Below are 14,275 nucleotides of genomic sequence, written 5' to 3'. Positions count from 1 at the left end.
GGCTTGGCAGGATACTTGTCGCGTAGATGCTTAATATGGACTAGCTCTAATTAAATATTCTCTGTTCTCTGCCTTCATTATTTTCTGGGCACGGGCTGAGCCGTGAGTCTTGGCTCCTCCAGTCTGGGGATACTGTACAAAAGACCCCAGCAATGTAAGCCATTTCCCTCTTGGAAGGATGTTTGCCTTCAGCTCCTTTGAGCCCCTCCCTCTGCTCACCTCAGGGTTAATTTAGAAACAGGACAGCCTCGAGGCCATTGGAGGCTAGCACCCTACCCTACATACCATCAGCGGTCAGGCTGTTGAGGCCAAGTTCAGCTGCAGTGCTGCCTCCTGGAACGGGGGGCTAGAGACGGAGAAAACAGACATGGGGAGATGTAGGCTGGGCCAGAGCCCATGCCTTCTGCCTCAGTCTCCCAGGGCAGACATGCTGGGGTGGCCGGTCCAGTTCCCTGATGAGGAGCCCGAGGCCCAGAGAGGTTTCGGGGTGGCCTGGTGCTGGGTGGGCCAGAGTCCCTGGATGTGGGCATTTGCCTTTCCTGGCACCACTCAGTGTGAGCCAGCATAGGGTGTCACGCTACATGCCCCGGACTCTCAGGAGGGGTCCAGGGGTTGTAGGAAGTTGGGCGGGATGAAGCCATCCTGTGGTCCCCACTGTGACTGAGGCTGCACTGTGGGTCCTTACATGATTTGGGATTCACATGGATTTTGTTTGAATATCACTGCCTTAAGGCAAGTAGCTGTGTCTGTCCCAAGAGGGGCCTGGGTTCCGCACCCCCCCCCCCCCCCCCCCCGCCATCCCTTCCTATGTTGAGGCTGTGGAGGGAGGCCAGTAGGGTCAGGATGGCGGCTGCTGGGTGGGAAGGCATCCTGATTCCTGCGGTCTCCCCCGGGCCTCTGCTAGTCGACCTGCTGCTGGGGCTGGGACCAGGGGGCTCTGCCTGACCCTCGGTCACATCTCAAGTTTGCCTGTCCCCCATGCTTGCCCTCACTGAGGGGCACCGTCAGTAACAACGCTGTCCTCTCCCTCTCCCTGCCGACGTGCAGGGCCTGGCCCAGCTCTGTGTAACCATCGAGGAGTGCTGGGACCACGACGCGGAGGCTCGCCTGTCTGCAGGCTGCGTGGAGGAGCGCGTGTCCCTGATCCGGAGGTCGGTCAACGGCACTACCTCGGACTGTCTTGTCTCCCTGGTGACCTCCGTCACCAATGTGGACCTGCCCCCTAAGGAGTCGAGCATCTAAGCCCAGGACACGAGTGGATCTGAAGAGGAAAGGAAAAAAAAGTTGTGTTTTGTTTTGGAAATCCCGTAACACCAACAAACACATAAAATGCAGCTGCTATTTTACCTTGACTTTTTATTATTATTATAATTATTATAATTATTATTATTAATATTATTTTTGGGATTGGATCAGTTTTTACCAGCACATTGCTCTACTGTATCGCAAACAGCGGGCACGTCAGCAGGCGTTGAGGTGCTGAGCTGTGAATGCAGAACCAGCGCCATGCTGAAGAGCCTCAGCCACCTCCTGTCCCTTGGGGTTCATTTTTCCCGCTTTCTCTTTGTCTGTTGTCTCAGAATCTGTGACACAAAGAAACCCATCTCCTGTCTTAGGAAACTTAATGCTGCAAACTCTACCTGGAGGAACCTTTGAAGACTGTTACATAAGAACACACCTTCCTCCGAGGAGGACTCTCCCCCTGCCCTCACCCCCTTCTCCGCTCCCTTTTATTGTTTCTCTCCCTTTTTAGACAGTGAGTTTAAGAAACAGCAGACGTGTCTTTCACGGATTAACGGGTGTTGCCCTGACCGAGGCGGAGCTGGGCTGAGGATGCGGATGGTTTGGACCGGAGTTGGAAGGGGAGGGCAGAGCTGGGGATGGGGTTTGGAGCAGAGCGACACTGGACTCGGGCACACCCGGAGCAACATCCTTTGCTAGGAGGCTGCTTCTCAGGTAACCAGGAATCGAGGGGAAGGACCGTGTGGAGGCCGCGCGCTCACGGCCAGAGCGGGGTCTGGAGAAAGCCTGAGAGCGGGTGCGGCTCTGACCCGTTTTCTCCCCCTGCCTCGGGCTGGGGCTCTGGACAAAACATTTTCTCTGCCCTAATTTTAAGGTTAGGTGAGGGTAGAAATCCTCATGCTTCAGTGACTACGTTCTTCTTAAGACGATGCTGTAAATACGTGTAGTGGAGGAAGAAGTTAAAACACATGGCTTCCTCCCGGAACAGTTCAGGGAAATGCCCACGGGGCGCCCCGCACAGCCAGGGCAAGAAGATTCCCTGGGTGGGGCTGCCACCTGAGAGTCCTGCGGCGCTGGCTCTGCCCTGTGTGGTGACACTGCTGTCCCTTTACGTGGCTCGTGCGCACGGCTTTCTCCAGACCCCTCGAAGAGGTGCATATTCTAAGAACCGTTTCTCTATTATGCCATAACCTTGCTCTAGTCAGTGAATGTTCCTAATGCTGCTGTTTCAACGTTTGAATTTTTTTAATTTATGAAACATGCAAATTTTTTTAAAAACGAAACACACGTCCGCATATACACACATGCTTTGCTATGTGGCTTCCGAGGTTTAAATTTTGAAAAGTAAAAAGAATGAAAACTTCACGACCACAGACCACCTCAAACCAGAAATACCTCAGAATTTTCTACTTGTGTAAGTTTTATTATATATTTTATTAGTTGTGTTGTCTCGTAGTAAGTATATTTTAATGTAAGTTGGCTTTTATGACAAGGAAGTTTGAAAGAAATAGAGAAAAAGAAAAAAGTTTGAGTCTTCTAGGGAGTGCTACCATTTTTGTTTGATAACGCCCTCTTGTAAATAATTGTCATCAACTGTCGGTTGGCCGTCTGGGCCGTGTGGGCATTCGTCACTCTTGTTTGCGAAGGCTTTTCCCTCTGGTTTCTTGAGACTTTTATTTAAAAACTGGATCTTTTTCATCCTGAGGGTAGGCGAGTTGGTGAGGTTTTGGGGAGAGGTTGACTGGGGTGAGAATGGGAGAGGGGTGCCTCCTCTTGACTGACTTGGAGGTTCACGTCTTTCCCTCGACCCGATTGGTCAGTGTTCAGAATGGCAGGTAACCCCACTTTCACTTGGTCAGACCGTGGCCCTTAGACCCGCTCGAGGTCATTTTCCTTGGGCGGCAGTGATAGCGGAGGGGGCGGGCAGCACCGCGGCGACTCGGGGCAGCCTGTGACGGAGCAGCGTGTCCAGAGTGGTGAGTCCTCGCTGCGGCCTGGGGTCGCGGTCTGAGAGCACACGCTCCCCACTCCGCACGCCGTGTGCCTCTGGGGCCTGCCACTTGGCCGTGTCCTTTGCTCTGCGTGTTTGGGCACAGGGTGCTGTGGGAGGTGACTTTGTGGCCCTCCCAGAGCTCTGTTTTTGCTTCATGGGCCAGGCTGTGAGCTGGCCAAGGTGGTTACAGGGACAGGTCTTTTGTCGTCGTTGTTGCTGTTGGGTTTTGTTTTTTTTTTTTTGGTAAGCTGTGTTTTTTTTTTTCTTCTTTTATTTTCTTTTTCTTTCTTTTTTTTCTTTAAAAACTATTTTGTGCTGTGGTATTTTTCTTCCCTCGGAATAATTTTTAACAGCAAAACCGGCCTTACAGCAGTTGCTTTTCTTTTCCACTTATTTCTTTAAAAAGCTTTAAAATATTTATTGAAAAGTGCCATATCTAATTTCTTTAGCTTTCACCTCAGGCAGTGCGTCTCTACTTTTCCGGCATCTGCTTTTCACCCTCAGAAACCAACAAACCGCTAACGTATGTAGCTGATTCACTCATTCTGGCCAGTGTGGGACACGAAACCCCTGCCTCTCCATTTGTTTTCAGATTTTGTCTGGGTGAGTTTTCTTTCGTGTCCCGGCTTGATCCTTGTAAGAACCAGTTTGGGCCTGGCCGTGAAGGGTTGGGCCGTGGCCAGGCGTGGGACCTGCTGGTCAGGACGCAGTACAGACAGGGCAGGCCTTCCTGTTGGCCTACAGGCCTTTTATCTGGGTGGGCCCCCTCTTTGCTGACCCTGGGCTCCGCTGCTGTGGTGGCTTTGGGGTCCTGGCACCGGAGTGAAGTGTCGAGATGGTTCCTGTGTGGTGGTGGTGGTGGGGGGTCTCGGGGGACCAGTTCTTCGGGCTTCAGGCTGTCTTTCCCTCGTGCTGCGTCGTAAAACGTACCCATCAGGCAGTATCCCTGACTGCTGCCGATGGCAGAAGAAGAAAAAAGATCTTTTTCCGGGGCACGCCCCTCGGAGCCTGGGTGGGTCTTTTGCCTCAGATAAAGTGTCTGCTGTCATGTATCCTTTGGGGAGCGAACCACTTAGAGCTCTGGTTTGTGTTTATCGGGTTGCGGGGCCTCTGCCTGTGCTCTTTTCCACAAAGATGTCACGCAATGTCCACTTCTGGGGAGCTCAGAGAACCACTCCCCTTCACCCCCCGAGCTCTTGTGGAGACTGGTGGGAATGGAGTCTGGCATCATTTTCCCTGTCTGTGGGAGAGGCTGCCCCATCTAGGGTGGGAGGGTGGCCAAGTCAGGGGAGAGAAGTGGCCAAAGATCCTTGCTCCTTCCTTTCTGGTGTTCTTCCATCCACACAGGCTCCTGGCTGTAGGCTGCTCTTTGGGGGAGAGTGTATTATTCGAAAGCACACGTGATCACTGGGAAGACATCCTGAGCCAGAGAAATACGGGAATGAGCAAGAGGAGGAGGAAGCAAGGGGTGGGGTTGGGGGGGGGGGACAGAAGCCACTGTGTCACAGTGTCCTGCAAAGAACTCTTAATGATGGGCCAGGAGAGGCCCTGGACACAGTCCTTAGGGACTAGCATCATCCAGGTTTTCTCCAGGAGTCCTTCGAGGGAGCTACTCTGTGACGGCTGTAGGTGGAACCTTCTCGGGAGGAAGGGAGGCGGGCTGTCAAGGCAAGTGGTGAGCATCTCTGGCCTTCGTTGTTTAGCATTGCTTTCTTGTCTAATTGGTTCTGTAGGTGTAGTGCCTGGAGCGATCAATGCCGCCTGGGGAGGGGATCCCCGCGTGTGCTGGCTGTGTCTGACCCAGAATTCCTCCTGTCTAGACTTGGGCATGTGTGTAGGACGACAGAGGTCTTGTTCAGCTCAGAACATCTTCAGGTGGCTTGAGCCTCCTGCTGATGTATTCTCAGCCCAGTGAAGGATCTGTCCCCTCCAGGCCACTGAGCTAGTTCCCTCCACTGCCCCTAGGGGCCAGGCCATTCTTTTGTCAAGCTTGTCATGTCATGTTTTAGAAAGCAAAGCAGGTGTTCCTGCAGTTCTGCGAGGTTACCTTTCTCTCCAGTTGCCATGTTCTTGCTCCTTGCTATCCCTACACTCTGCACTGAGCGCTTGGGCTGTGTGTGGGGGGTTTCTTTGGTGGGAAGCCCAGCTCTGTGTGTGTGTGTGTGTGCGTGTGCGTGTGTGTGTGTGCATACTTGCTGTGTGTACAGCTCAGAAAGCCTGTCACGTGGTCCCTGTGCTCTGAGCCATGAGGGTAGGGAGGCGGCTGTGCCATCTGGAACAGGAGGACCGTGTGGCCCTCTTGCAAATGGAATTCTGCCTTTCTTAGGATGCAGTGTAAAGTTCTCAGTACATTGGTAATATAAGGATTTGGTGGTTTTAGCAATACGGTAAGCATGTGTTAAGTTATATAAGGTTTTAGAATGGGTACTAGAAGTCGAACAGCCAAGTGTTATTCCTCAGAACTTGGCTCACTAGATGAGTATCTGAATTGGAAACCATTTCCCAGGAGTTAACTTCGTTTGATCCTCCGTCTCAACTATTTCAGTAGCCTGCTGGGTTCTTAATGGCTCATCTTTGGAAAGCTGGCCAGACCCAGTTCACATTTCAAGGGCCTCCTAGACCACATCTTTCCAAGAAGCACAGTCAATTTACTCGTCGACACCCCTACCCCACCCCCCATCCAGGGTGAGCATTGAGAAAGGAAAGAGGGCAAAGTGGTTTTTCTTCTCATTTGGGTGCCATGAATTCCTTGGTTAATGGCTGTTTGTAAAAGCTGAACTAATAAAATAGTAGCTAATCCGTGTTCAGCCTAGTAATGACGAGTTTAAGTGTTTATCAACAGTGATGTTTTAGGTCAAGAAACGGGCCCAGTAACGCAGCTGATGAACTATTTATCTTCTCAGTCTAGATATAATAAATTCAGGGTTATATGCATGGTTGTTTCAGTAAGATTCCTGATAGTTGATTTGTAACCAGCAATCCACCTATGAATGTATCCCAAACCTTTAGAAGGCTTGGAATAGTTTTTTAAGATAACGATTTAGTTTTGTAGCAAAAAGAAACTGAAGTTTAAGATGCACCCCCCCCCCGCCCCCACCTGGAAATTAATTCAGTTGACTCAGCTTCCTTTTGAAAACAGTGGGTCCAAGAGACCCATAAACTCAGCAAATAAAATTCCAAATTATCTAGAGGGATATTTTGAATCTTCCTATTTTATACTCATTTTGGGTCCATTGTAAACTTTGGTTTGGACAAGATTTTGAATTTAAAGGATTTACCACTGTTTAAATTTTACCAAGCTTTTACATTTTTGTGACTGTATCTTCCAGGTGTGAATGAAGCAGGACCTTTTGACTGTGGTCCTCCACGTATCCCTGTAGTGCCAAAACCAGTGATACTTTATTTGCTCCTGTGGCAGCTTGCAGAGATAAATACAAGTGGTTTTTCCTCACAAATTAAAGTGCATAGTCTCTAAATGCCAGTGTGTGGTGAAGGGCCCTGTGCTGCCCTTCCTCTCCGGGAGTGTCTGTGGACTGTCTGGGGCCTACGCAATTCTGAGAACCACTGCATGCCAACCACAGGACCCTAGAGAAGCATATGTGTGTATGCAGCGGATTATCCAGACGTGGGCCCTTCTGCACATCTGTGGGAAAGTGTTACATTTATTTGCAAAGTTTACATTTTTGAGCTCACAGTTAGGAGGAACATGACCCATTATTAGCTAATGCTTTTTAGGCAGGTGAGGATGGGTTTGTGTTTGGTTTTTTGGTTTTTGTGTGCGTGTTTTTGTTTTTGTTTTTGTTTTTACAGATGGATGAGTTCTGTCTCGAGTTCTGGGAACTTCTGCTGTTGGTTGGGCATGGGATCATTCTCTGTTTCTCCCAATCACATTTGCATCGGAATGTTGTTAGGTAGCGTTGTAAATAAAAGAATAGGTTATATGATAGAGATATGACACTTGAAATTTTACTTTAAAAGATCTATAGCTCTACATATATATTTAGTTATATCACCTGACAGAGTCTTCTGCACAGTGTGGAGATTGTTTTATACCACAGATTATTTTTATAAAGTCTAGTGAGTTTGATGCGAATGGTTTTGTAATCAGAGTAATGAGCTTTACCTTTCAGGATAAATATACACTGGAGTGTGGGTGGTGCGGGGCTTTTACCTAGTGCTTGTATGGACTCTCGTGATACACTGGCAGATGGGAGGCCATTCGCTGGGTCTTGTTTGGCTAAAACCCCGGTTGGGGCTGTGTGGGACGGTGATGCTTTGGCTCAGCTCCCTGCAGATTGGGAGGCGAGAGCCTGTGGTATGTTTTACATTTGTGCTTCCTCCTGAGATACCTTCTGAACAAAAGGTTCTGGGATTAGAAATTAGTTTGTGCGTTCCTGCCGTCGGATGTAGTCGTATGAGGGTGTTTTGAGGGACAGAAATTATATGGGAGTGCAGATTGGGGCGGGTTGGGACGAGTAAGGTTCAGGCTATAAACATTTGAAATGAGAGTTTGGGGATTTGAGTGATCCACAACACTGAATTATGCAGGACCAAATTACCCAGTTTTTAAGACAGAATTTCCAGTTTAGTAACTACTCAGAAAAGGAGGGTGTTGTGTGGATGCAGCGATCAAGTTAAATGGGGAGTGGCCAGGCACATTGTGTCCTCTCTGGTCGGGGCCTTCTGGACGCGAGAGTGCTTGGGGCAGCTCCCTGCTTTCATCAAGCGAGTCGCAGCCAGGAGCCCTCCGAGGAAGCTCAGAGCCCCGTACCAGAGGGCACCTTCTAGCTGTCACTTCGCCCTTCTGCTCTTCCTGCAAAGGTCAGCACGACTGCCATGGTTATGGATGGTGGTCTTCATGTTAGCCTTTTCATTTTGGGGTAGAATGCGGGTGGTTATTTGGGCGAGGCTTTTGATGGGGATACAGGGAAGGTGAACAATGACGCTAATCTTTGTATCGTCACTGCCACTTCTGAGGCTCAGCTGAAGGCCTGCTCCCCAGACCCACGCCGCTGTGCTCCAGAAGTACATGGATTGGGACAGTTTTGTCAGGAGCATCCCTAACGTGTCATTTTAAACCGGCTGTGTTTTTATTCAGTCTGGTTCAGAGTGAAGTTTTACACTCTACCCCTTTTCTACTCGGAATAAGTTTAGTTTCAGCAGGTCCAGTAGCGCTCCAGGAACTAACCCATCGTTCCTTTCCCTGTTCCCCATGAAAGAACGTTTCTCTGTTCTCCAGCCACGCGTCTCGGAATGTAATTCTGTTGTGCCTTTGTTTTTGTCACCTGCCTCCCCCCAAAAGCAACTGCTGTAAGCTTTTTTCTACTTGTCTTTTCTAGCCCGAAACCCCACCTTTTTCCTTTTTCCCAGCTGTAATTTCTGGATGCAGTTCTGTGCTCCAGGTATTGTAAGAACCAGTTACCTCAGACCTCATGTTGAACAGTGTCACCATCTGGGTCCTCTCGGTACTGCAGGCTTGTAACATAACGCACGCAGGAACCCTGCCAAGTATGGGCACTTACTTGTTTTGAAGTTAAACTCTTCCCAAGGACTGAAAGAGGGGCTTCTGGCAAGCTCTTCACTGCACTGTGGTGGGATGGGTCTAGAGTGTCATCTGAACGGTGCTTCCTGGGTTCCTCTTTGAATTCTGCCATTTTCAGTATTCTTGTGTCTGCATAGGCAAAGTGATTCAATTGGCTGGTCTTGCACACAAATTAGTTCCAAAGATGAGCTCTTTGTAACACATTTCCAGTCATTAAAACTCAAATGTAGAACATTCCTTTAAATGGCAGGATTAAAAAACCCACCATCCACCACTGTGCATTTTGGGAAGATGTCTGTAGCATATGTTGCTGTGAAATTAGGCCTTGCGGGATATGGCTGTTTGTCATTTTGATGTATTTTAAATAAATATATATATATATATATTTTTAAAGAGCCTTTTTTACCAGTTCAAAAAGTTTAATTAACCAGCAGTCACCACATCTGAATTTTTGTCTCTGGGGCATAGATGGCAGACCAAGATTAAAAGTGGTAATTCAGCCATCCGAGCGTGGGCTGCCTGCCTGGGCTGTCCTGCTGACCGTGGGATGCCAAGGTCAGTGTGTTCCCGGCGGGTTCTGATCAGCCCTCGAAGTGTTTGGTCTCTGCCCTGGTCAGCGGACTGTTGACTTCAGTCCCTGCAAGTGCTTTACTTTAGCCCAAGTGGGGTTTTCTCAGAGCACTGCCACAAGCTAAGTGTACGTTTAGCCAAATAATTTCTCCATAAGGGAAAAATGCGCTCATTCAGACGTTACCAGCGATGACAGAAGTGAGAGTAGGAAAGATTAGACAACATCTGGGTTTCGATTTGGAAAGTGTCCAAGTCCCCGTCGAAGGCTGGCTGAGAGCCAGTGATCATACAGAGAGACGCTTAGGAGACCCCACCTGGAAGTGTTCAGACCTCCTGTGAGTGGAGGGATTGTTAAAACGCCAGCAGCTTTTTCCCCCCGTTTTTTCCCCTAGAATTCTGTAAAAATGCAAAGAAAATTGAGTGGTACTTAAGAATTGAGGGTGAGGGTTACCGCAGAATAGAAGCATACTTCTAGATTTCAGTTCCATGCCACAAATCCACACAATGCCATTTTTCAACTGTACAAAAGAATCTGCTTATGAATTTGACATGATCTTAACAGTAGCATCAAAGGGCCGAATTTTTCACCTGTTAATATTTTTTCACATTTGTCCTTGAATCTGATAACTTCACAGTACTGTAAATTTAACCTACATTGAGTTTGATGTCAATTCTTGTGAAAAGAGCTTCTGCATGTAACAGACACACAGTTAAAGAACACAGCAGAATACAAGATTTGCAGGACCAGTTTTGGAACCGACAGAAAATGTCACCTCTCATTTGCCATCTTATGTATCAGTTTTACCAGCTACTTCTAAATTTGTACATTATTTGTAAGGAAAAGAAGGAAAATCCTAAGGACTTGTCTAACTTAGTGGAGAATGTGTGTGTTGGGTTTAGGATGGATAGCAAAGTCTTACTGAGCTGTGTTATCTAACTTGTATATAACAATTGTAATTAAAAGTTTGGATTCACCTGTTTCTTGCAGTTTAAAACAATGAATAATTACAAACTCTGGAAATGTGACTAGTATACAACTTAAGGCTGTAGAAGTGAGGAAGCTCTTCAAGTGCTAAAAATAAAGATTTCTAGTTTTTGGCTCAAATTCAGTAAGTACTGTTTGTATACCAGGATATGTGAGATGTAAATGTAATAGGTCACTTTCACCCTTGTAGCTATAAAATAAAAAATTTGTAGAACAGAAATAGCTTGTACTACTGAATTAACAAAAAGTTATACTAAAGTATCATGTTTAAAATACACACACACACACACACACACACACACACACACACAGAGTTAAGCTTGTTGCTGTTACCCTGTCTGGATTTGAAAAGTGTGCGGACTTATATATATACACACATATATATATATAACACACACGCATATACACACGTATATATATTATATACATGCACACATCTAAAATGGCCTAAAGCAGACATCCATGTAATTACAGTTGCAAAATGAAGACATTTTGGAAAGAACATTGTATCATAGTTCATTCATTTGCAGTGGATCTTTGTTCCTTTTTACTGTGGTAATTTTAGAAATGAGTGTCAAGTTTGAAATTAGATCTGCTAAGTTGGGGTTTTGCTGCTTGACCTCTGCACTGGGTCCTCAAATAAACCGATGTGAATGTAGTTTTTTCCCCCTGTGTGAAGAAGCAGCCACACCCCAACAGAATAGGAGGAAAAATCTAGAGCTATTTCAAGTTTTATCTTTTTGTATATGAAAATAAAATAATAATAATTAAACTATCCTGTTGTCTCTCTTAATCACGTGGCAGGGGATTGAGGTTTCTTTTCATGGGGATTAGAAGTAAATATAATGGTGTTTTCCACTTACAGAGCTGACTCAGAAACACCCCTGTGAGTTCCTGTGTGGTACACGTACAGTTGTTAATGGTTGAGTACGTAGTCTACCATGGTCCTGTGGTACTGGAGCTCGGCACGGGTCTTCATTTCTGCCCTTCAGAAGCTCAGGACCTAGTTGGAGACACTGTGGGCTTCTAAATGGACTGTCCTGGGACTCGGGGTAAGTTCCTGCAGGGTAGGGGTATATTTACCAAATTTCCCACTTTTACCCACTCCCCCTAGTTCTATACTTTGCAGACAACTCCGGGCAATATTTTTGTAAGTGGAGCAGAGAAGCCTAGGATAGAAGTGTTATTCCGGATTACTGCGGAATACTGGCTCTGCCATTTCTAAACACAGCTGAGTATCAGGGTCCCTGTAAAATAAAACAATATAGTTATGGGGCACCACCCCAGGTCTGAATCAGTAAGCCAGGTCTCACGTTTTGGAGTTCTTGACTTCCCTCACTAGATGAAAACATGGTTCCCTGTTAATAAAACAACGATAGTCTCTATTGTCTTACAAAGAAACCGGGAAAGCCCCAGAAATCACTGCTTTCCTCAGTAACATAGGTTTTTTTTAGGCCCGTGACTAATAATTGCTAAGTGGGGAAATGCCAGCTTTGGATCCTCCTCCTGGTAGGGTTGATGCCCTTCTATTCATGCTTTAAAAGGATTAAACAACCTGTTTGGAACTCTTAGCCATTTTCAATGAAGGGACCCTTTATTTTGGGACCAACTGCCCAGCTCTTGGTCCATTCGGCTCTTTCAGATTTAGATAGTTCACCTTTTACTAGTGAATGTCTCCAATGATAAGTGCAGAGAAGGAAAGAAAGGCTGACCTTGTAGAATGAGGACCTTAAAGCTAGAACTACCGGAAGGTTGGACCCGAGAGGTCATCCGGTCACACTTCTCCTTCAGCAAAGGAGTTCTCTCACCAGAAGGAACTGGACGCAGAAGCTGATTTCTAAAAACAGGCTTGCTCAAGTGAGCAAGTACAAGAGGGTGCAGGGGCCACCAAGCCTGCCTTCCTCTCCTTCCCTGAAGTCTCCTAGTTACAGTCCCCTAGTTACAGTTCAAAAACCACAGCTCCAATTCCTTCATTTTAAAGGGGGGCAAACTGGCCCAGAGGGAGATACCCTACCCTAAGTCAGGCAGCCCTTACTTCCAGCTCTTGACCTCTGGGGGCCAAGTGAGGGGTTCACTGTTGTTTCCACATACAGGGTCTGGATGAGGAACCGTCCCCTCCCATTTATCTCCGGTGTCTATCACAGCACACGGCACTTAGGAAGGCCTTGAGCAACAAACACCTCTTGAATGTACGTCGTAAATTCTGGTACAAGTTGCTGAGGTAGCTTTGAAACCTACGGTCAACACCAGTGCTGTCTGGTTGTATTTGTCGGGACTCTTGATTGCAAATGACGGAAGCCATTAAACAAAAAAAAAGGGGGGGGCGTGGTTACACGAAGGATCCTGGGGCAAAGGGCCAGGCAAGCTTTGGTAAAGGCAAGATGCGACCGGGCTTCAGGCGTCTTGGAAGCTGGGATCACAGCACGGCAGCCCTCCGTTTCCTCCTGGGTTGCTTAGCGCAAAACCAGATGCATCTGCTTTGTCCACTTAGCGGGAAACAAGGCTCAGATGGTGCCAGAGTTTCAAATGTCACAGCTCTGCTACCTGGAGAGTCTTGCAGATCCACAATCCCTGGAAACATTCTGGTTGACGTAGCTCAGCCAATTAGGGTCAGAGGTAGGGGACTGATGATTCGGAACCGCTTTATAATAGGTATTCCTGGGGAGGGGACATGGAATCCGGAAGCTGTCAAAACAACATCTGTACTTCCTTCCTTAGCTGGATGTCGGGAAGGCCTCCTGCTTAAGTCCACGTGGAGTGCTGTCGATTGCGCTGCGAAATGTATTTTGACTGGGAGTGCATAGAACATCTCCTTACTTAGCCGTCATTCAGCAGTCTGGATTTTGTGTTCTATCAAGACAAAAGAGGACTATGTAAAAATCGCTGATGTTTACAGAGCACTTAGTGACATACCCCAGGTTCTTCCCTAAACTCCACATGGCAGTCTTTATTTTATTTTATTTTTTAATTTGTATTTATTCTTGAGAGGGAGACAGAGACAGAGTGCGAGCAGGGGAGGAGCAGAGAGAGAGGGAGACACAGAATCCGAGGCAGGCTCCAGGCTCCAAGCCGTCAGCACAGGGCCCAAGGCGGGGCTGGAACTCCTGACAGCAGGATCGTGACCTGAGCCGAAGTCAGATGCTTGACTGTCTGAGCCACCCAGGTGACCCTCTGCATGGTCATCTTTAATCCTCACCAGAAGCCTATGGTCTAATCACCTTCATCATACTTATTTTATTGTTTATATATACAAATAAACTTCATTTAATATATGGAATTTCTATATATATTTAATAAATATATATTTATTAAATATCATTTAATATATGGAATTTATTGCTATTATTCCCATCTGAGAAAGAGGAACCAGAAGCCCTGAAAGGTGAAGTTAACACACCCGAAGTGGAAAATGGTCGCGCATCCAAACCCCTGCGCTCTGATTCACGGCCCTAAGCCACCACGGAGTACTGTCTCGTCAAGAGGCTCCTTAGGATGTACAAAGCTGTTTTGAGAAGTTAGGACTCCTGTACTGTGACCTCGCAGCCATCCAATGTGGCACAGGTTTTGCAATGAGACCGGAGTTGGGATCGTGGCTCTGAAGCCTTCACTGTAACCATGTGCAGGTGGTTTCGTCACCTATTAAGTGGCACTAAAGGTATTTTCTTCTCAGGACTCTCTGTGCACACCACTGCGCCCTCCAGATGTCATGCCTCCCACCTATCACCCGATCAAAGGGACCAGGGGCGGAGCGGGGATACACCCGGGCCGCCAGTTTTGTCACCAGGGGGCTCCCGAGACTCTCAGCGCGGAGGGTGTGCGCCTGCGCCCTCACCTCTGGCGCCTCCAGAGGGGCTTGTACCGGGCGACCCCGGGTTGCGCATGCGTGTGTCGCTCCTGCGGTTGCGATTGGCTTTCAGGCCACCGTGCAGGTGTGCGCATGCGC

General features: G+C 47.6%; 1 protein-coding gene across 3 annotated transcripts in view; it reads left to right on the top strand.

Annotated features, from left to right (window-relative positions):
• ACVR2B (activin A receptor type 2B) overlaps positions 1-11,107 on the top strand; it is a 40,759-nt gene extending 29,652 nt beyond the window's left edge. For all 3 annotated transcript variants that reach the window (XM_043595731.1, XM_043595730.1, XM_043595732.1), the window contains exon 11: positions 1,048-11,107. In XM_043595731.1, the coding sequence (XP_043451666.1) occupies positions 1,048-1,242 (195 nt within the window). In that variant the 3' untranslated portion in view covers positions 1,243-11,107. The remainder of the gene's footprint in view (positions 1-1,047) is intronic.
• Positions 11,108-14,275: the final 3,168 nt, after the last annotated feature.

Source organism: Prionailurus bengalensis, chromosome C2 (genome assembly GCF_016509475.1).
Source record: "Prionailurus bengalensis isolate Pbe53 chromosome C2, Fcat_Pben_1.1_paternal_pri, whole genome shotgun sequence".
NCBI classification, from domain to species: Eukaryota; Metazoa; Chordata; class Mammalia; order Carnivora; family Felidae; genus Prionailurus; species Prionailurus bengalensis.
This window is presented reverse-complemented; position numbering and strand designations above follow the sequence as displayed.